Here is a 23,151-nt window from a genome sequence, read left to right on the forward strand (position 1 = left end):
TAGTAGCTTTCCTGATTGTGTGTATTGGGTACCCTCTTTCCTGGAATCTGATTCCAATTGACTTTAATTCTTCTTTATATATGTCGTCTTGGCTACAATTCCTTCTAGATCTGAGAAATTCCCCTCTCGGTATGTTGTTAATGACACTGCGTCTGTGGCTGCTGGTTGCAAGTAAAATGAGTTCACTGTGGCCTTCCTGTGAGTGCGAGTTTGAATCGTGTTGGAAATAAGGTTAATTTGTAAGTCTAAGAACATGATCTCAGCTTCATCTATGTGTTCTGTGAAGTTAATTCCAAAATTGTTTTTGTTCAGATATAGCATAAATGTCTCAAAGTCATCGCGGCTGCCTGACCAGACGGCCAACACGTCATCAATATACCTTTTCCAAATGATATGATTTTGGAACAGGTTGTTTTTGAAAATATATTTGTCTTCGAAGAAGGCTTTGCCAAGGAGGGTGCATATTTTGCCCTATGGCTATGCCTTTTGTTTGAGTGTAATAGTTGTCATTGAAGATAAACTGGTTGTGTGTTAGAGTTAAGTCCAAAAAACTTCATCATTTGTACATGCATATAGTGTGAAGCTGAAAAAGTTATGAAGCTGAAATCAATTGTTTCCAATGCCAATTTATGTTGTATCGAAGTATATAGTGCTGTTACGTCTAAAGTGACAAGAAAAAAGGCCAGCTTCCAAATAATATCATTCAAGACTTGCAAAGTGTGTGTGGTGTCTTTGAGATAGGCTGGTATTGCTGGTACCAAATGTTTGATACCGCTATCTATATAGTCTGCAAATGCTTCTGTGGCCGCTCCTTGGCCACTCATTATTGGTCGCACAGTTGGTCATTTGAAAAAAGGCTTATGAACCTTAGGCAAAAAATAAACTGTGGGCATTAGTGGTTTGAGTACAGTTAAAAATGATTTTTCCTCATCTGTTAATAGGCCCTAATTGTACCAATGCTGTAACAATGTTTGGAGATCCTGAACCGTTTGTGCTGTGGGATTACTAGTTAGTTTCTTGTAACAATCTGGAGTTGTTAAGTGCTCCTGAGCCATTATTATATAATCTGTTTTATTGAGGATCATGATGTTGCCACCTTTATCTGCCTCTTTGATAATAATGGAATTGTCTTCACATAGGTCTTGTAGTGCTAGACGCTCAGTTTTGGTAAGGTTATTGTTTTTGTTGCTGAAGCTTTTTTGAAAGCCATCAATGTGTTTATGTATTTCTTTGGTAATTGTTTTGTATAAAGTTTCAATAACATTTTCCCCAAAAGTGGGGGGCATGAATTTGGATCTGTTTCTGTGTTTTTATATTTCTTTGGTGGACTCCTAGCTCTTTTGGAATGTCACTGAGAGTTTTGGATTCTTCTCCTCCTAAATTCAATAATAAATGAATAGTCTCAATACTACTTGAACTATTCGGCGGGAGGTTCTCTGATGGTCTATAAGTGATTGGTTTATTCTGAAATAATTTTTTCAGTTTTCACTCTACTAATACCAATCTGAATACCAATCTGAATTAGCAAAATATATTATTTTTTCTTATTGTTTGTTTACATGAGGTTGAATTTATGTGTATTGCATAAGATTGGAATGACAACCACCAAATTGCAATCTCTACTTCTAGACTATGGTTGCTTATGATCAACTTTAAGGTGTTTACAAATATCAATAAACCAAGCACTCCCCAAGTGCTTTCATGTTTCAACAATGTCTGGTTCGTTATATGTTTAGGAGGTGAGCTCAGTCAGTCAGTGAGGATACCCTTTCAAGTATGCCTACCAGGCAGTGCCTTGCAACTCTTAACAATGCACCTTAAAAGTGCCTGCTTTCAATGTCTGCCTGTTTTTGGTTGATGTTCTTCAGACAAAAAAAAATGCACTCAAATGCATATCTGAAAATCAAAATGATACTGAAAGCCTTGTTTATGCCCTCTCTTTGTTGGGTAGAATGTTCATCTTGTGTGCAATTCTCCCCGGTTGGTGAGTCAACCAACACTTTTTGCTGGACTACTGGATTTTTGTCTGACTCTCCTGAGTGAGTGTGAACCTGTTTTCCTCACTCATTCTTTTCTGTGATTCCAAGAACCCGTTTTTGGTTTCTCTTGATGGAGTCTGCTTTGCTCCATCTTTTTATGGCATCTGTATTTTCCCCTTGCAGCACACAGCACCTTCTGTGCAGTGTTGCTGGAAACTCCTTGAGCTTCCCTCTTTGGTTTTCTTTTATTTTCCTGTGCTAACTTAAGGTTACCAGGATAGGGGGATATGTCTTATTCTACCTATGCTTTTCTTTTGTGAGATCAGCACACGCCACCTTATGTGGAGTGCTGAGGGGGACACATTTGATCCCTTTTCTCACCTCTGTAACTTTCTAGTTACAGGGACAAGTCTGAGTGGCTGGTGGCAGCTGCAGTGAAGGACACATGGGGCACCATTGTTCCAAAATGCTGCCAGTCTTCTTTTTTTGCCAACTCACAGAGACTTGCCCTTTCTTGAACCTTCTTCTGACAACCTCGTTGGGGGAAGTCCCGCTCATTCCTTTGTCTTCGCCGGGCTCTCATTGGGTAGCCTGCCCAAAGGGGACCAGTATGTTTGGGAGGACAGGAAACTTGGAGGTCACTGAAACTTCTTCGGTCTCTGTCCTGCAGTGTTTTTGCTTGGATACAGTGCTGACTGGATGCCTGGCTACTGTCCTCTTGTGACAGCCACCACCCAAGGTTTGAATTTAGCATGCATGCTGATTGGCTGGGCTCCTGCATAAAAGACAAGGGTATTGATGCTGAAGCTAGTGTAGACCACTGGAAGATCTATTCTGAAGGGAGGACGCTTGAAGGAGGGACCACCAGAGCTGGATGACTCACTGCTGCAACAGGGAAGATCCAGACTGGACAACCTCCTCCCTCGGGCTGGTGGGCCTAACCAGTCTCAAGACCAGCAACAGTTTGAGCCATTCCACGACAAGCTGAAACCTTCCCAGCCTGCAATATCCAAATACCCTGGGATCTCTGGCACTGCTGCAGTGCATTGTCACACCAAGCGCAGTTCTGGCTGCAAACTTGTGGACATCTCTGGGCCTACAGAGACTCCATCCCAATCATAGAAGTCCCCTCAGCTGAGTCGTGTACCGAGAAAAGGAAGAAAGTGTGCTGGGTGACAACCGTCGCTGCTACAAAACCTGTGTCAAGCCTCCACAGGTAAGTGACGTGAAGATAGTCTGCTGGACATCCCTGTAACAGAGCCTAACCAGCTGCTCCCACCAAAAGTTCTTCCTCCAGCCACCAAGGTCCGAGATCCGAAGCGGAGCTGCTTCAGTCTTACCTTGGTGATCCGCTAGTGACAACGCTGGTCTTCATCTAAGAAGGTACTGTCTCACTCTTGGTACTTACCTAGGTAGATTTTGTGTTGCGGTTTGCTCCTCTTGAGCTTTTTGAGTCAAGTGAGGTGGAGGACCTAACCGTGTTCTCCTGTGCCTAAGGACATAAATCATAGAGGCAGAAATTATTCAGGTTGCCTACCTAGCGCCCCTGAACCCTTTGAATACAATTTCGTTACTTACTACAAAACACATTACCTGTGAATTTGACGACTTTGACAGTGTCTGCCTTCCTTTGTTCTGCCACCCACAGGTCACTGGTCCCCCCGGACCTCAATCTGACTTTTGAGACTCTCATTCCCCAGGTAGGGTTGTACCTCTAAAGTTTACACCTAGACAGTTATTTAACTTATCAGTATTACTATTGAGTAAATGTTGGTTGATGAATGAGTTGCTAATTTAAAACTACTCTTGATATCCGTTTCTCGTTTAAGGGTCTACTATTGAATTGTTATTCCTACGGCAGAAGTTCTTCTTTATATGCTCTGATAGGTGATTTATAACGTGCTTAATACCCAGAGGTTTCTAAGCGAGGACCCGGGGATCGAACCTATGGTGCTCCATGTCGTCTTGTTTCCAAGGCGAGCACATTGCCCCTGAGCTATCCTCCCGAATATATATATTCTCTTGCTTACCTGAATTTCATTTTGACTTTAACATTGCCCTAGTGATCGATATCCATCATCCAGCTCTGCTGGTCGAAAACCTTTTGCAAGGGGGCTTAGTGGACCTCGATTTGGTCGTAGATCTGTCTTATCCGGCCCTCGATGGTCTGCTCTGGGAAGTGATGCCCATGCTTCAGTTCCTTTTTTCCGCGAGCTAGAAGGCTGCATCGGGAACACGACTCGCGTTTACTCGATATTTTTTGGTACCAAATTGTACATTTTCATAGAAAACCTTGACGAAAAGTCGTCTCAACGGGTTTCGGGCTTCAAGCAATGCCGCTATTGCGAGGCCAAAATATCTGTGACTGACCACTACGACATCTGTCTGTGGTGTCTAGGTGTTGGTCATGACACAGAGTCCTGTGCGTTGTGCGTAAAGATGCAGCCAAAGTCACTGCTTGAGCGGGCTGGGAAACTGGCTTTGGTTCCACCGTCTGCCAAATCTGCACCGCAGTCTCTCGTCCGGTCTTGAGAGGCCCACACTGAGGAGCCCACCCCTGACATGGGGAAGCAACGACATTGCAAGAAGACCAAGAAACAGTCCCATTCCAGGAGTTATTCCTTGTGTTCCTCGCGGTAGAAGAAGCAGAACCACTGCAATTGACGCAAGTCCAGCTGGTCGTCAGAACAAGATAAGCCCTCGACAGGGCCAACCACTCGGGAAGAGTGGGATGTTTTAAAACTTCTATACTTGAAATGCTTAAACAGAAAGCTGCTGTAGGCACAGCCCTGGCCCCCGACCAGCAAGCTTTGGTGGCAAAAGTGGTGCTAGGTTCTCCTGACCCCAAGCCAGCCACTCCGTTGATGTCGAAAATGTCTTTGGGCGGCACGCCTGCTAGGCATAAATCACCGGCAGACCGCAAGGCCTAGCCCCACGGCGTCCAGATGTCGTCCTAGCGTCCCTCCGCGCCGAAGGAACCATCGGCATTAAAAGCAGCTTTGGCTTCGAAGCCTACTCCGGCGGGTAGGTCCTCAGCACCGACAGTTGATGATGGTTCATTTGTGCCGTTATCAAGATTGGGGTTCTTTGACTCGATACAGTACATTTTCGGCATCGATGACCCTGATGATCAAGTCGACCCTGTTGACACGGGAGCTGGCATCGTCGATTTATTTCGATGACAAGGGTGATTTATTGGCCCTGGCTCAAGGTTTACATGACGCTAGTGGCCTGGATACTTCTCCTAACCTTGAGTTGCAGCAAAACCAGCCCTATACTCATGCTAATGTCAAGTACAGGGCTCTGGTTGACAGGGTTGTTGACACCCTTGGATTGAAGGTATCTACCACATCTCTTCCAGAGTATGAGCTCACTGATATCTTGGAAGAGGGTCCCACAGTTGGGCAAAACATGCCATTTAACCCAGCCATTGCTTTCCCTTTATCCTCCTTATGGCAGCACCCTTGCACTATTCCCCTTGTAAATGCTAATTTTACAGGGAAATATAAGCCAGCAAGAGGAGACCCTTCTTTCTTCGCCACGCACCCTTCTTTGGAAGGGTTGGTTATACAGGCTGCCACTATTTCCACCAGACCACCGGTATCCCCTTCCAATCTGCCTGCAGACACAGGGAAAGAAATCTGACGCATTGGCCAGAAAGGTCTTCACTTCTGGCAGCATGGTGCTTAAGGCCACAAACATAGCCGTTGGATTCGCAAAATACTCCCTCGGCTTGTGGAAACTGTGGAACATGCACCTGAATATGTCCCTGAGGCTGCCATGCGGGATGTAGTTTTACAGCTGGTGGAGGATGGGAGGGAGGTAGCCAAGCAGTCATTGCAAACGGGCCTGGACGTAGCGGACTGTGTTTCCCGAGCAATGGATTCAGCACTGGTAATGAGGTAGCAGGCTTACCTGAAAACCTCTGTCTTCTCCCTGTATGTACAGAACAGGTCGCTGGACATGCCCTTTGAGGGAGACATGCTTTTTGGTCAGAAAGCTGACGAATCCTTTGAAAAATTTAAAGAATCCAAATTGGCTGCTAAATCACTTGGCCTAGCGGCGCAGCCGGCCAAGCCTGCCTTCAACTTTGCCTGCAGAGGCCGGGGATATAGGCGTTACGTACCCTATGGCAGGAAGGCGCAGCTCCAGTAAGCCAGGCAGGGGCAGAGGCACTTCTTGTGTTACGGAAGGGGCAGAGGGGCCTCTAGAGGCCAACAAGCTGCAACAGCGGTGGGGACACCCCTGTCCTCTAAGCAGCGTTGATTTTCCCCTCCAACGTTGCACCGGTTGGTGGATGGTTGGCAGGACATTGGCCCCAGTGGCAAGGGATAACCTCCGACGTCTGGGCCCTTCAGTTGATTTGGTGGCATCATTGTTTTCCCTTTCTAACGAGACCACCGGACAGAGCCCACCTCTCCCAATCCCACCGGTACAGGAGCTCCAGGAAGAACAGAGCCTTGTTGTCGAAGGGTGCTGTGGAAGAGGTACCTCCCGAACAGAGAGGATCAGGGCTGGTATTCCTGGTACACAAGAAGGGAGGAGGTCTCCATCCCATCCTTGACCTCAGGACTCTAAACAAGTTCCTGAGGAAAGATAAATTCAGAATGGTGACATTGAGCCAAATTCTCCACGCTCTCGAATTTCAGGACTGGCTGTTGTCAATAAACCTGCAGAGCGCTTATTTCCATGTGCCAAAACACCAAAAGCACAGGAAGAAACTAAGGTCCCTCATAGGGGACAAGCACTATCGGTTCAAGGTGCTGACCTCTGGGTTGATCTCTGCTCCAAGGGTCTTCACCAAGCTCATGGCGGTAGTCGCTGGTCACCTCAGGAGATCCGGGGTCCATGTGTTCCCGTAGCTGGACGACTGGCTGATCCGTGGTAAGTTGGCAGGGCAAATTTCAACTAATCTGGAAGACACATTCCTACTACTGCACAGGCTGGGGTTCTCCCTCAACTTGAAGTCCCATTTGACACCAGATCAGCGTCTCCAGTTCATCGGGGCAGTGCTAGACACTCGGGTAGGAGAGGCTTTTCTTCCTGAAGAGAGAGTCAGCAATGTAGCCCAGATGGTGCAGTTGTTTCAGAACCCTGCTACCCTACGAGAGTCTTTTTTTCCTCTGCCTTTTGGGTCTCATGGCCTCCTGTCTTTTTTTTTTTTTTTTTTTTTTTTTTAGTGCCAGAGGCCAGGCTGCGCATGGGATCGATCCCCTTAGTGGCTACTGAGGGACCAGTGGTCTCAGTATCTGGGAGCACTTGCGCATCACCTCTGTGTCCAGCCAGGTAGTCCACAAACTCGCGGTGGAACACGCACAGCAATCTCATGGCAGGGGAACCCTTCTGACCCCCTTGTCCTCAGGCCCAAGTGGTCACAGATGTGTCTCTGAAGGGTTGGGGCGCCCACTGCAAGGATTTGCAAGTGGACAGCCTCTGGTCTTCATCAGAAGCCAGGTGACACATCAACCGCCTTTGCCATGTCTCTCACAAGGAAACATGTCCTCGTCCTGACGGAAAACACGGTGGCCATGCACTATGTCAACAAGCAGGGTGGTGTGCTCTCCCGCCCTCCTCTGCACAGAGGCAATACCGCTGTGGTTCTGGTTACGAGAGAACCAAATTTCGGTCTCTGCACTTCATCTGTCGGGCACAGAGAACACCTTGGTGAATGCTCCGAGCAGGCAGAGCACAGTTTGACATGAGTGGGAAGTGTGCCAGAAAGTCCTAGAGTAGGTATACACTCTCTGTGGGGTACCCCAGCAATGGATCTGTTCACCACGGAGTCCAACAGGAAGTGCAAACAGTTTTACTTGAGGGAATTCCCAGCGAATGGCGCACCGGGGGACGCGTTTCTGGTGGATTGGACCTTCCCTCTCCACTATGCCTCCCCCCCCCGATTCCCGTCATTCCTTGGGTTCTCGGGAGGTTGAAAAGATTTTGAGCAACCATGATCTTGATCGCCCCGGATTAGGCGAGGAGGACGCGGTACTCCGATCTATTGGATCTGGCCATCAGTCTGCCTCGGCGTCCGGATCGCCTCACCCAGTCGGAGGGTCGAGTGCTCCACCCGACCCCGGATTCCATCAACCTACATGTGTGACTCTTGAGAAGATGAGGTATGATGACTGGGACCTCTCAGAGGAGGTACTTGAGGTGTTGCTGGCTGCACTCAGACCTTCTACAAGATCTCTGTACGCCTGCAGGTAAAGATAATTTGAGGTGTGGTACAGGGAACGCAAGATTGACCCTATCTCTTTCCCCACCGTCACAGTGATGGAGTTCCTTCTGTCAAGGGCCACGTCAAGCTTTAAAGTTAAAACAGACAAAGGGTATTTGTCAGCCCTGTTTGTGTTCAAGAGGTCCCCTATTAAGGTTCCTTCTTTACTATTCCGGTCATGGCCCAATTCCTGAAGGGCCTCCTCAATAGATTTCCAGCAACCCCCTTTGGCCCAGATTGGGATCTTAATCTGGTTTTTACCTACTTGATGGCGGCTCTGTTTGAACCTAAGCACGCCAATTTCTAAGGTTCTTTTGTGAGAAAGTCTCTGTCATGCCTGGGTTCCTTCCTAAGGTGGTTTCTGAGTTTCACCTGTCCCAGTCTATTGTTTTTCCTGTCTTTTACCCTATTCCACATCCCTCGAAAGAGGAAGAGCGGTTCCACCGCCTTGACCTGAAAAGAGAGTAAAGCTTCTATGTTGCTCGCACATCTGAGTTTAAGAAGTCAGACCAGTTGTTTGTGGCCCATTCTTTATCTCCAATAGGTCTTGCCATAACCAAACAAACTCTGTCCCATTGGATTGTTTTTTGCATATCCAAGTGTTACCAATCGGCAAGCAGGGGCAGCTTCCAACAGGCATCAGGGCGCACTCAACCAGAGGGGATTTGGCCTCCACAACCCTCCAAAGAGGGGTTCCTGTTAGGGACCTATGTCGTGCAGCCACTTGGTCATCCTTACATACATTCACCAAGCACTATACCTTGGATGTTGCACGGGGAGCTGATGCACGGTTTGGTGGGACGGATCTACAGAATCTATTGGTTTAAATCTTTCTGCCCTCCTCCGTTATTCTAACTGCTTGGGGAGTCTATCAAGAGGAGGATCTGCGGGAGAAAAGCAATCCATTGAAGGAGAAATTACTCACCGTAATGATCTTTCTATGGATTTTTCTCCTGCAGATTCCTCATCGACCCTCCCATCCATCCATCCCCGCTCAAAGTTCTGTAGCTCGTCGCTTATGTCCAAACGAGAAGGCATCTGGTGATGGCTCTTAGATGACTGCTTCTGTCTCATTAGATTTTAAAAAATAACTTTTTTCCAATCATTGTTGTGTGGGATCACCCTGTTTGGTTGTATTCTTGTTATGTTTTTTACTGGCAGCTTAGCCGCCTCCTGTGGTCTTTCCTTCTGCAGCGTTCAGTTGCGGGGGGACAAAAGGGAGGAACTGAAGCATGGGGCGTAGTGACATACTATATATATGATGCCTGACGTCGCTTCCGGAGCCGCCGATCGAGAGCCGGACAAGATGGATCGACAGCAGAGTCGAGTTCCACTAAGCCCCATGGCAAAAAGTTCCAAGCAGCAGAGCTGGATGATGGATATCTATCAAGATGAGGAATCTGCGGGAGAAGAATCCATAGAAAGATCATCACGGTGAGTAATTTCTCCTTTTTTATAACTACAGTGTGTGGTTACTGGACTAGAAGTGTACTCAAAGGTCTTTGTACTCCACTACAGCCCTCCTCCTTCTTAGACTGGCTGCTTAACCATAGCTACCAAACCTTTTGGGTAGTTCAGGCCAAACCTAAGAGTTTGAGCCCTGTACATCTAAGAATGAGTTTTCTACAGTCCTACCACAGGTGGACCTTAGTAAAACTCCCTGACACTCATTAAAAGCAATATTTTAATTAACATATTTTTTGTAAGATTACCTCTCCTAGTTTTCACTGAAGTTATTTTTAAAAGGGTATATTTGTTCAAACTAGAATCTCCAGTTCAATTGCATGCACCAAAAGGACTCTGCAAAGGCTAAAATGAAAACCTAGTATGTGGGATCGTTTTCGCAAGACGACACAGAGCCACACAGGTTCGATCCCCGGGTCCACACTTAGAAACCTCTGGGTATTAAGCGAGTTATAAATAACGTATCATATAAGTTCCCAGAGTTCGTACATATCGATCCTGAATCTACCTGGCCAATGTATTAACTGTGCTTCAACGGCGGGTTGAAGCTTGCATTGTGGTTCACCTAATGTATGCTAGCACTGCAAAGCCAGCATGTATGTCTAGCTGGTGCAGGTTCTTGTAAAGCAGTATATCTTGGTTACGTCGCTCATTAAAACTAACGTCATGTCGTTATTACGTAGCTCAGCTAATGTGGGGAACTACAGAAAATTAAGTTCTACAAACTGGTGGTGTCAATTTTAATTTATTTTGATTGTTAACCTACGAATGTACAATTGCATCCATGCATGGGCTTAGTGATACTGGTTCAATTGATGTTATGCTAGCGAACATCGCCACTTGGTATATTCAACTAATGGCAATGCATATGTAGCGTGACAAACTGCTTAAAAGCCAAGATAGAGGCAGGGACAAGGCAAAGCTTTAAATATCAGTGCAAAAAAGCGGCTGGTCAAAGGCAAGCCAAAAAGGAGGCTGGAGGTAAAGGAATAGAACACCAACACTACTGCCCCTCAACATAGACCACCCCCCAGATTAAATTTGAGGGATAGCACAGGTACCTACGTTGGTCTAAACCCAGTCAACACCAATAAAGAGGCTGCCTTGTGAGCTCATAAAGAGCCCACATGGTGAAAACAGTAATTTTTAGCCTAACTCATGGTTGCCTTGAACAAAGGAACCCCTAAAATCCCTTTACATTATCGGGTACAGTGTCACACAATACTCCATTATCATACATATATAGTCACCTTTAGGTTTGTAGGAATGCATACAATAACTTAGACTACTAAAAGAGGGTAAGTAGTGACCCGGTAGAATGAAACCAGTTCACACGAAGGATGCCCTAACAATCCCTATGATGTATGGTGCTTTGTGCCTAAAAGTCATGAAGCTTCTTCGAATGGATTGTGTCCTCCTATGTATTCCTCATTTTATGATAATAATTTCTGAAGCAGCAGAGATAATTTTCTCGACAGAGGGCGCTGTGTGCAGTGTCGTCGAGTCGATGTCACTCGAGGGCCTCCGTTCGGTCAACGTCATCAGTATTAGTAGCGCACACAGCGCCTGTTGGCTTCAGTTCCATTTTTCCAAGCTAACTCTTTGAGAGAATTACAGCACGCTTCAGTGAAATAGTGATTTACGTTGAAAAATATCTTCTTCGACGCCCAAGTCGGGCTTTAAGTAGTGCCAAGACTGTGGGTAGACTATGTCGATCACCGACCCCCATCGATTATGTCTGTGGTGTCTGGGTTCCGGGCACCGTACTTCCGACTGTGGCTTCTGTCCGGCGATGACCGAGAAGGCTCTCGGGGAGCGTAAAAGTAAGTTGGCGGTGGGGAGGTTACCTTCAAAGTCACCATCGAAGAGATCGAAAAAGACTGATGAGTCGAGGGATTCTTCCCGGTGCTAAAAATCAAAATGGTCTCGATCGAGAAGTTGATCGCGCCATTCTTCGTCTTCGAAGAAGGCCAAGAAGAGGCGTCATAGGTCACCATCGACCTCCAGTGATTCCTCTACGGGGGTCATCAGGTGTCCTACGAAATCAGATTCCCATGCTAAATGGGATGCATTTCGCAGTGAAATGCTTCGAATCTTCAAGAATGCGGCCTCGGCCCCCTCAAAGGACAGGCAGAAAAGCCATGCCCCAGTTGCTCTGCATAAGGGCGACAATGGGAAGTCGAAGACTAAATCTTCGAGACCGAGCTTGAAGCCGGTTTTGCATTGCGAAAGTTCTCGATCCAAATTGAAATCGAGGGCTTCGAGTCAGGAACCTAGCCCATCTAGGGTTCCGTCGAAGAAGAACAAGAAGTCGACAACTTCGACGCCTTCACTGTCGGAGCTGTCAACGCCGAAACCGTAGTCGACGCAGACTAAATCGGCACCGATTTCGAAGCCATCAACGACTACTTAGACATAGTGGTACAGGAAAAGGTTTACAAACCTTTACCTAAAAGGACTATTTTAAGTCTCTGTCAGCCATATATGAGGAGGAACCTCCTTCTGATGACAATACACCACCTTTTGGACTACAGTTTGGCACCCCTAATGTGCCAGAAGAACTAATATCTGATGAGTCCAGGCTAAGGGATTTATACAATAATCTTCAGTCAGCCAGTGGGGTGGATACCTCTCGTGGGTCAATTCTTGAAAGGCCTTACTAATGTATATCCACCAATCCCATTCAATGTCCATGTATGGGATCTCAATCAGTGTTGAAGTTTTTAACATGCATTCCCTTTGAGCCTTTACACTAATGCCCTTTAAGGCTCTTGACATTAAAAACCATTTTGCTTATAGCAATAACGTCAGCAGGCAGGGTAAGCGAGTTGCAGCCCCTTTCCTGCAAACCCCCACATACAATATTTCATAAAGACCGTCCTTCTCAAGGTAAAGCCATCTTTTTTACCGAAGGTAGTCCCTGACTTCCACTTGTCACAAAAAAATTACCTTAGCAACTCTCTATCCACCTCCTCATCCAGGAAAGGAGGAGAGGTTGCATAGACTGGACACAAAAAGGGCTCTCAATTATATATATATCCAGAATGGCAAAATTTCGCCAATTTGCAAATGCAGTCCTTCATTCAGTCCATGATTACATCTAAATTTAATTGGTACTCCCACCTCCAAAATGTTACTGCTTTGGGAGTCTATCATAAGATGAGGAATACGTGGGAGGAACATCCAGTTAAAAGAACGTTACCAGGGGTAAGTAACTTGTTCTTCTTAGGAGAGGGGAGTGATGTAGGAAAAGTTATGGTGGTGGTGTTGGACCGTTCCAGAAGATATTCAACAATAATACCGGTAGGTAAAATTATATTCCCATCTTTTAGATACAAGCTTTTAGATCTGACAATCAAAAAGCAAGAGAATAGAAGAACCAAACTTTATTCGAAGGAGAACAGGGGGAATGAATGAGCTACAATCACTTTCCCGGGCAAGTGCATGACCTTATATGGAATTTCTTGACCTGAGAAGGCAGGAAGAATGCCAAACAATAATATGGCCAAAGAACAAGCAGGAAATCTCGTGGCAAGGCCATTTTAGGGCACTAGCCATGTTTAGTACCGAAACATGTTAAATGTGAATGTGCATTCTAAAAATACTGCAAAAATAGTATAAAGGTAATAGCTGCCACCAGCTTGTCTTTAGGTACATATAAAAGTAACTAAAAACCAAAGTGTAAAAGACAAGGGTGTTACAAAGTATCCCTACTGCACTCCATTGTAAGATGCTGTGTGCACTGTTACTACGTTACCAAAAGGGAAACGTAGTTTCCCAGTACTGATAGTCTGAAGGACTGATCACTCTCTCGCACATTAACGTTTTGTACAGGTAAGCAATAGAATAAGGGATAGGGATTGAGTTTGTAATAGTTTGAATGGACAGTGCTCATCAGAAAAGGGAAAATAAGTAATGCTCCTGCTACCAAGCGTGTGGGCAGTTGCCAGTACTTACAGAGGAAGTCCTGAAATGAGTCTGTGCATGGCTACATGATGGGCTTGAGATGTGCTCCAGCGTACCCTTGAAGGGAGGAGACTATTTCTTCTGTTAGGTATTACCATAACCTGACAGATCCCAGAGAGAGAGAAATCTGTAATTGCTCAGCCAGCTGTGAAACGTGACAGATCCCAGAGGTGACTTTGAGCAATGCTGGTCAGGTGGACACACAGGAGAAGAGAAATAAAGTGTGTGGGCCATCTGTTTAGAGTGCTATAGTGGGAAGGTCGCAGAGTGAGGGTGGGTTCATAGGGAGGGAATAGAGAATTTTATGATATATTATAATATATTGTCTGAACGTTCAGATGCTCTGTTTCTGTGAAGGGGACTATGTGTGTTACATGGATGCCCTCCGGTGATGTTATTTCAAACCTTGTTATTTGTGTAGTGCTTTATGCCACAGTAAGGTCATCTCACACCACTGAGAGTGGGAGAGATCCATGGTTGTAGCACTGCAGGAATGGGTCAAAAACCACATCATAAGCTGCACCAATTGTTAAGCCACATGGTCATTCCTGCTATGTTTACAGATCTGCTGTAAATCACTGTGCTTAGTCGCATATCATCTTGAAATATTATTTCTGATGTTTGTTAATCTGCTTAGAATCACATGCTGTGCATAGGTCCGACATCCAGTGGTCACTGCGGAGTATTGCATTTTGTTTTTCGTAGTCGAAAAGGGACGTCGACAAGGCGTGTCTGAAATACTATCCCTATAGTGACGTGCGTTGTACCCACAATCCCTCACGCGTCGAGGTCCCTCAGATTGTTTTTTTCCGCCCAGCTACTGGTCGCCTTTACGCGGAGCTCCTCAAGAGACATTGCAGATTCCATCTCCTCGACCTTTGGTCGTTTTCCTATTTAATATATAACATATCGATCCCTCCCTCGACGCAGTTGTGAAGCTGTCTCCGCCGAGCAAGATCTTCGACGGAGGGGACGAGCGGAGGAGATCCTTCGGCGTTGCCGAACACGCGGCCTGGCCTCGCAGGCCAAATACAGTAGGGAGAGTGGGGTCGTGGGACATCTCTGGTTCTTTTCTGAGAATGCCTTTCCTTTTCCCCTTCCTTTCCCTTGGGGTCGTTATCACGATTTATTGCCTCGGCTATGGAGAGGACACCCTTTAGGTTTTGCCCACTTTGCAAGGGCAAGTTTACTTGGAAGGACAAGCATTCACGGTGTAACCGCTGCTTGCCCCTCGATCACAAAGAGGAGGGTTGCACGGCTTGTCGGCTTCTTAAGCCAAAGACTCTAAAAGACCGTAGGGTCAAGAGGTGGGCGGCCTACGCTATGTCGAAGGCCGATTCTTCACCCGCCGCTGCTACCACCGACAGTGACGAGGAACGTGATAACACGACCTCCGCTACGGAAGTCGTAGACCCCTCTAAAGAGCGTTCGCACTCTTCGTCGTCTGTCCCCGGCCCCGACGGGCTCGGCTCACTCCCTGCTTATGGGGATGAACACCCCAGCCACACTGACGCACACATAAGCACACAACCCATGGCTCTTCTTCGACGAAGAAAGCATCGGCGCCCAAGGAGACGCAGGTTCCACCGGCGGCCTCCTCGGACCGTTCAGGTTCAAAGCCCCTCTCGCAGCCGCGACCAGCGACTGGGCTTTCGGCAAATAAGGGCGCCGCCCCCAAACCATCGGCCGGCGCGCACCAGCAGAGAGCGCATGCCGCCGTAGAACGATCGACACCCGTAACGTCGAAACCACAGCCCTCCGCTGACAAACGAGTCGTAGAGAGCTTGGCGAGGATCGTTGTAGCCGATGCCCAGACGCGTACGCCGAAAGACACGTCGAGCGCTACGCAGAGGTCGAAAGACACGCCGAAAAAGCCCGAAGAAAGACAGGGACTACCCCCTTCAGTCGGGGGTACCCCCAGCACACCGGAAGGCTTTTCGGAAGGCGACGGACAACACTTTCCTCGACGTTATGGGAGAGGTCGAGCCGTTTTCAGCTAGATGATACTCATTTTCCCCCGCTAGACCGCTCAGGGGTACCCCATGAAACCATGGAAAGGCTCCATCTCTGCATGGAGAGAATGGAGAGGTTTATGAAGACCCAGAACCCTCCCACTCCCATGAGAACAACAGAAGGGCCTCAGGAGGACCCCAGGGCCAAATATCCGAGACTAGTCAATCCCCAGCAGGACACAGCCTCAGACTTCCATAATGTGTATGACCTCACTGGTGAGGAACAATACTTGGAGGAGGAGGATGAATTTGTGGACGATGAAGAGGGACAGAACCAGGAGGAAGGTCTGGAAGACAGCCCAGACATGGTAGGAGAAGGCTTCGGAGAAAATCCAGAAGAAGGACCTTCTCATCCCTGGCAATCCCCATCAGTATATTCGGACACTGATGTCCTGAACCGAAATCCTCCTGACAATTCACCTGTTAGAAACACGTCTCCCATTGACGATCAGCCCACATTCAATGCCCTGTTGCGCAGAGCAGCAGCACATTTCGAACTGGACACTGGGGAGATCTCTCCTGAAATAGACTTTGTGGAAAGAGTAATTAAGGAGAAACCCCCAGTCAGCCAGACCATTCCCCTCCTCGCTTCAGTGAAGAGAAGAATCATCCCTTCGCTATCCACACCCGCACTAATCAGAGGAGTTAATCCAAGAATTGAAAAACGTTTCACTCCTTCACCCTCAGACCCGCTGTACATCAGGGGACATTCCATTCCAGATTCCCTTGTAGTAACTAATACAAGGAAGAGGGCAGGGGTGCCGCTGTCCACCAGCGAGGCACCACCTGACAAGGAGGGCAAGAGGTTATATGCCCTTGCAAAGAGAGTCATATCCTCGGCTGCCTTTTCGGCAAGAATTGCGAACAACAATTCTTTGCTAGCTAGCTACGCGGACGCGCAGTGGGCCAAACTGCGCAAAGACGCCGAAGAAGCGCCGGAACCACTACGTACACGCCTGCTATCAACTATTGGCGAAGGAACCCAGGTCAACCAGAGTATTGTAAAGAACTCTCTGGATGCTGCAGAGACAGCGGGACGTTCCCTGGTTCAGGGAATACTCCTAAAACGCCATGTATGGCTACACAGGCGTCTTTAATAAAAAAAACCTGTTGAAGACTCAAACCTCTTCGGGAAAGCGGTGGATGAGGCTCTGGAGATGGCTAAAAAAGAGTTTGATACTATCAAAACTCTTGACGAGATCTCTAAACCCACTACCAGACACGGCTATGGCAACAAACGCTTTTTTCGTGGCCAACGCCAACAGCAGAATCAGCAGCAACAGTACCCTGCCACCAATTACCAGACCAATAGTGGGCAGTACAGCCAAAGAGGCCAGCGCCGGGGCAAAGGGAGAGGTCGGGGGTCCACCCCCAGAGGCTCCCAAGCCCCCAACAACACCAAGTGACGCAAAGATTCGCGTCTCCTCCCATGCAACACCGGTCGGGGGCCGGATAACATCCTTTCTTCCAGCATGGGAGGGAATGTCAGACCGCTGGGTACTTTCCACCGTAGCCCACGGATACTGCATCGAATTCAACAGTTCCCCAACATACAGACCCCCGAGGGGACGACGCATGACACCGGAACACCTTGCCATCCTTCTCCAAGAAGTACAACAACTGCTGGAAAAAGGAGCCATAGAGGTCGTGCCTCTATCTCAGGTAACGGAAGGTATTTATTCAGTGTACTTCCTTGTACCCAAAAAGGATCTAACCATGCGCCCTGTATTAGATCTGCGCCCAGCGAACAAGTTTATCAAACCCCAGAAGTTTCGTATGGTGACCTTACAGGAAGTGATCACACTGCTAACACAGGGAGATTACATGACAACATTGGACATGAAAGATGCATACTTTCATATTTTAATGTTGCCAGCGCACAGAAGATACCTTAGGTTCATGATAGAGGGCAAACGCTACCAGTTCAGAGTGCTACCCTTCGGCATAGCATCAGCACCAAGGGTATTCACGAAGGTACTGGCAGTGGCAGCGGCCCACCTGCGCAGGTTGTCCATCCCAGATTACCCTTACCTCGACGACTGGCTCATAACAGGGGATTCTTACGAAACATGCTTCTCCAATACCCAAAAGACTGTAGACCTTTTGTTCCAGTTGGGCTTCTCCATCAACGAAAAGAAGTCCAGCCTAGACCCCAGCCAAATTAAACAATTCCTAGGGGCTCTAATTCAAACAAAGGACGGCCTCGTCTTCCCCTCCAACGAGAGGGTCCAAAACATGCTGTTTCAGATCCCTCAATATGTGACCGGTCGAGAGGTGACGGTACGCAAAGCAATGCGCTTGCTAGGCATGATGGCGTTGTGTATTTATTTGGTACCTCACGCGCGCCTGCGCATGCGCCCTATGCAAGAGTGGCTCAACAGCCAGTGGTGTCAGGCCAGCGGACTATGGGACGATCTAGTGGTGGTCTCGCAGGCCTTGGTTCTCTCGCTACGGTGCTGGACAAAGGAAAACCTGGAAAGAGGGAAACCCTTTGCCACACCCGCGGCGGAAGCCACTCTGACCACAGACGCATCCCTCACAGGATGGGGGGGCTCACCTATCCCATCAGACTGCTCACGGAGTGTGGACTCCGAACGTAGCATCCAAACACATAAATCTACTGGAGCTACTAGCTGTGTTCAAGGCGCTAAAAGCCTTCCAGGAACACCTACAAGGCAAGACTGTGTTGGTCCTTACAGACAGCACCACAGCCATGTACTACATCAACAAGCAGGGGGGCACCCACTCTCCAGGACTGTCCAAACTGGCCCAAAATATATGGAAGTGGGCTCTCAAACAAAACATGTTCCTACTGTCACAACATGTACCAGGGGAACTCAATCTGCTGGCAGACAAACTCAGCAGAGATTTCCCCCTGCCCGAAGAGTACGAATGGCGACTGCACGAAGACATCGTCTTCACACAATGGGGATTCCCAGAAATAGACCTATTCGCAACCCTGGAGAACTCCCAATGCCTAAGTTACGCCTCCAGGTACCCCCAGAACCAATCCAAGGGGAACGGTCTGTCGATGCAATGGTCAGGGAAATTTGTTTACGCTTTTCCCCCCCGACTCCCCATCTCAACAAGGTGGTGCACAAGATGCACCAGGAACAAGTGACCATGATACTGGTGGCCCCAATGTGGGCCCGACAGCCATGGTTCGCTCACTTGATGGAGATGTCTCTATCTCCCCCAGTGAAACTCCCCTGCCCGTACAACATGCTGTCACAAGACAAGGGCAGGACTCTGCATCCATGCCCCCAGAACATGAACTTAGCAGCTTGGCTCCTGAGATCATAGAATTCGGACATCTACAGCTCCCGCAGAGATGCATGGACATCCTCAGAGAAGCCAGAAAACCTAACACTCGCCACTGCTATTCTAGCAAGTGGAAGAGATTTGTCATCTGGTGCAGAGGAAAAAGCATCAACCCGACTGACTGCTCTCCCACACATATTGTTCTATACCTGACCCACTTATTGGATTCAGGTCTAGTGTTCAATTCCATTAAAGTCCACCTAGCGGCACTTTCTGCATACACCACTTCCCAACTCAAGGTGTCGTGGTGGAAGATCCCTGTTATAAAGGCCTTCATGGAGGGAGTAAAGAGAATACACCCCCCGATAGCTGACCCAGCTCCCGGATGGGACCTTAACGTGGTACTTACCAGACTCATGGGCTCACCTTTCGAACCCATGCACAAAGCATCTCTTAAAGACCTCACTCTTAAGACTGCTTTTTTAATAGCTATCACCTCCATCAGGAGAGTAAGTGAACTACAGGCTCTTTCTGTTCTAGACCCCTTCATTACAGTTCACAGAGATAAGGTGGTTCTACGCACGCACCCAAGGTTTGCTCCGAAATTCATCTCGAAATTCCACGTAAACCAGTCTATAGAACTGCCAACGTTCTTTCAAAATCCTTCCAACTTGGTAGAAAAAACTCTGCACACACTAGATGTGCGCACAGCGGTCATGTTCTACATGGAAAGAACCAGACCACTGAGGAAGACTAATCAGTTCTTCGTCTCGGTGGCAGCAGGAAGAGAAGGGGATGCAGTTTCAAAGTCCACTATTTCTAGATGGATTGTTCAATGCATCACTCTCTGCTATACTCTTGCTAAGAGAGAACTGCCCTTTAAGCCAAGAGCACACTTTACTCGAGGCACGGGGGAGTCCATAGCATTCATTGCAAATGTTCCCCTTGAGTCCATCTGCAAAGCGGCTACCTGGAGTTCTGTGCACACCTTTACAAAACACTACTGTCTAGATGCATACTCGAGATCTGACTCCCAGGTGGGACAGGCAGTATTAAGACATCTTTTCTCTACTGTTCCTTCTCATAACCCACCGCCAACTCCGGGTACTGCTCGCTAGTCTATGCACAGCATGTGATTCTAAGCAGATTAACAAACATCAGAAGACAATGCATTACTTACCGTAAAAGCATTTCTGATGGTTGTATCTGCTTAGATTCACATGCGCCCACCCTTCCTCCCCGCTCGGATGGAAGGAACATAGACTTCCTTTTATATCTCTCTTTTCTGTACTCACTCACGTCTAGAAGGCTCCCTCAGGGCAGAAAAATACAAACAGAGGGACCTCGACGCGTGAGGGATTGTGGGTACAACGCACGTCACTATAGGGATAGTATTTCAGACACGCCTTGTCGACGTCCCTTTTCAACTACGAAAAACAAAATGCAATACTCCGCAGTGACCACTGGATGTCGCACCTATGCACAGCATGTGAATCTAAGCAGATACAACCATCAGAAATGCTTTTACGGTAAGTAATGCATTGTCATTTTGAATCATGGAGATTCTCTTAAACATTTTGCATTAAAGTGGATTGTGTTCTCTTGGGGACTCAATAATGTTCAATATAATGGAAGCCTTTGACTACAATCCATCTGTCGCTCTTTATCCCCAAGGTGTTTAAGTCCAAATTCAAAAACTGGGACGATGTGCTGAAGGTCGACTACACGCGTAATGCAGAGACTGTGCTGCACAAGGAAAGCTTGATGGGTAAAGTGAAAAAGGATGCTGAAAAGAAGGACCAGCTAAAGGCCGACCTGACTGCACTTTTTCTCCCTCGCCAACCTGCTATGGCTCTTTCTGAGGTAAGTCAAGGTGCTGAAACCATTTGAATATACGTTTCTAGCCTAATACAGAACAAGGAATATGTTGTGGTTTTCCTCAGCACTTTTCTGCCAGAACCCAAAACTGCCATTTACTCATTGTTCTGTGTCTTATCAGATCCGCAAACATGCTCATGCTTGAGTTCGAGTCCCACTCTACATCCCTACAAGGCACAAACTTGTCAAAAAAGATTGGCAAAGTACCCTATATGTGTCTTACATGCACACCTGGTCTATGATTTTGTCAAGTGACAGCATTCCAAATAGGGTATCCATCCCACCTACACAGGGACGGCTTTCAATGTCTACACCCCCACAGTTAGAATATTTTCAATTTTTCATCAGAGTGTTTGCAAACAGCAGTCTGACCTCCTATATATTTTGTCCAGTTTAAGATGCGAAACATTGATGCCCTGCATATTTATTAGAGGCATACCCTTATGTGTTTTAGTAGAAAGCAGCTGCAGAGTGAGACCTACCCATATGCCTTTTGGAGTGTTCATATGTATATGAAAACAGGGATAGTGCTTCAACTAGAAACACTGAACAGTAGGAGCATACAGATAATGGAGTGTTCCCATTATTGGTTGGTTTCCTCTGGTGGGATTTGCGTAGTAAGCCTGATTGGTCAAGATGAGGTCCATAGGTACACAGAAATGTATCAGCACAATATGCCACACAATGTTATGCCTCATTTACAGTTGAAATACAGATGCAGTCAAATGTTTCGTGTCTGGTTTGGTCATAAAGTGCTACATTTACTTTGAAGTAAATGGGGCTTACTCCGTTAAGTTTCTATCACCACCATTGAAGGGGCAGGAAGGGACAAGAAGCATTGATAGTGTAACAACTGAAGCAGAGTGTGAAATGTTTTGCATTGTGTACATGATTGTCAATCTCACTAAAACGACTTAAAGCAACAACAAAAAAAGGCACCGTCATGAGATTGAATGAACATTCCCCCTGCCCCATTGTTCACATCGGTACACAAGGCCCCCAATGGCTGCCCCTTTGATTGTGACACCTCTTCTTGTGCTTTGTCTTGGATGTGCAGGCTGAACAGCTGATGGAGGAGTGGAACGAGGACCTGGACGGCATGGAAGGGTTTGTCCTGGAGGGCAAGAAATTTGCTCGTCTGCCAGAAGAAGACTTTGGCCACTTTCATACACAGGACTGCTATGTCTTCCTGTGCAGGTAACTGATAAGTGGAAGGGTACTCTTTAAACACGGGCATGTTCCGACTACCTATGTAGGGAACCAAATCTTTACCTGTTCACACCTTAAGCCCCTACATCCTCCTAGGTAACTGTGGGAAGAGTGCTCCTACCCCTTCTTCCTATGTTTGCTACATTTTGCAGTGTATATAGCAATGGGAGATGCTAGGATCCTCACGCGAGGGGTTGACGCAGCTTCTTACAGTTCTCCAGTGATTATACTGAATAAAAAATTGAGAATGAAATTTCAACTAATAAAAAATAACTACAAAATAGTGAATTAAAAAAATATATATATGTGGGGTAAGTGGTTAAATCTGGTGCAGAGGGGTTTGGGTTGGGGTTTTTAAACACGGGGAAACAAAAAAAAAATATTGTTTTTGTTATTTAGGTTTTGTTAAAATGTCATTCTCTATTTTTTCATTTGTTAACATCACACTAAACCTATTACATAGGACGCTGAAGTCTGGAAATCAACTCCCATTACACTGAGAGCTGCTAAGCCTTTTCTGCTTAATTATATATGAGCAAGAGCAGGGTTCACTGTACCTCTGCTAGGTAAGCAAGGGCTTCTAAAGTATGTTACTGAAGATGAGTTATAAAACATAGGCCTGTGTCTGTCAGACACAGGTGCTTAACGAGGGTTACTATAATATTGTGGGTCTATGAATGCTTCACTTTGTGGCTGCAGAGCTCTGAGCAGAATTCCATTTTTGGAACCTCTAAACTTTGAGCTGCGCCCCACCATGTTTTGTAGGATCTCTGACCTCTTTTGTGGGACTTCAATAGAAGTCCTCTTCCACTGACAACCTTTTTGAGTGCATGGTCCTATGCTGGCCCGTATAACTTCCACCACAGTTGTGCATTTTAAGCACCATAGTATGGTTTAAAGAGTAGGCTGATGGCAGCTGTGGTTTAGTGTTTGTTTAACCAGGCCAGCAAGAAGATATACTGCATCAGTATCCTAATGCACCTAGCCCTTGGGGTACTAACGTAAGTCCTGTTCTAGGCCATGTTTGTTTGGCAATTCCTTTGTTTGATCAAACCACGAGTTAGGGCTAAATTGATGTTGTGCAAACATGGGCTCACTCTGAGCCCAGCACTAACAACCTAAGTAGTTGTTTGACTGGCTTAGACTAATACGTACCCGAGGGGTC

The 23,151-nt window shown here is 47.0% G+C and overlaps 1 protein-coding gene across 1 annotated transcript in view; it reads left to right on the forward strand.

The window, feature by feature from the left end:
• The window catches only part of FLII (FLII actin remodeling protein), an 898,330-nt gene that overhangs the window by 671,709 nt on the left and 203,470 nt on the right, over positions 1-23,151 (forward strand). The window contains exons 21-22 of the mRNA XM_069645694.1: positions 20,574-20,762; positions 21,835-21,974. Coding sequence (XP_069501795.1) covers positions 20,574-20,762; positions 21,835-21,974 — 329 coding nt within the window. The remainder of the gene's footprint in view (positions 1-20,573; positions 20,763-21,834; positions 21,975-23,151) is intronic.

This window comes from Ambystoma mexicanum, chromosome 2p (genome assembly GCF_040938575.1).
Source record: "Ambystoma mexicanum isolate Mex_15411 chromosome 2p, UKY_AmexF1_1, whole genome shotgun sequence".
Lineage (NCBI taxonomy): Eukaryota > Metazoa > Chordata > Amphibia > Caudata > Ambystomatidae > Ambystoma > Ambystoma mexicanum.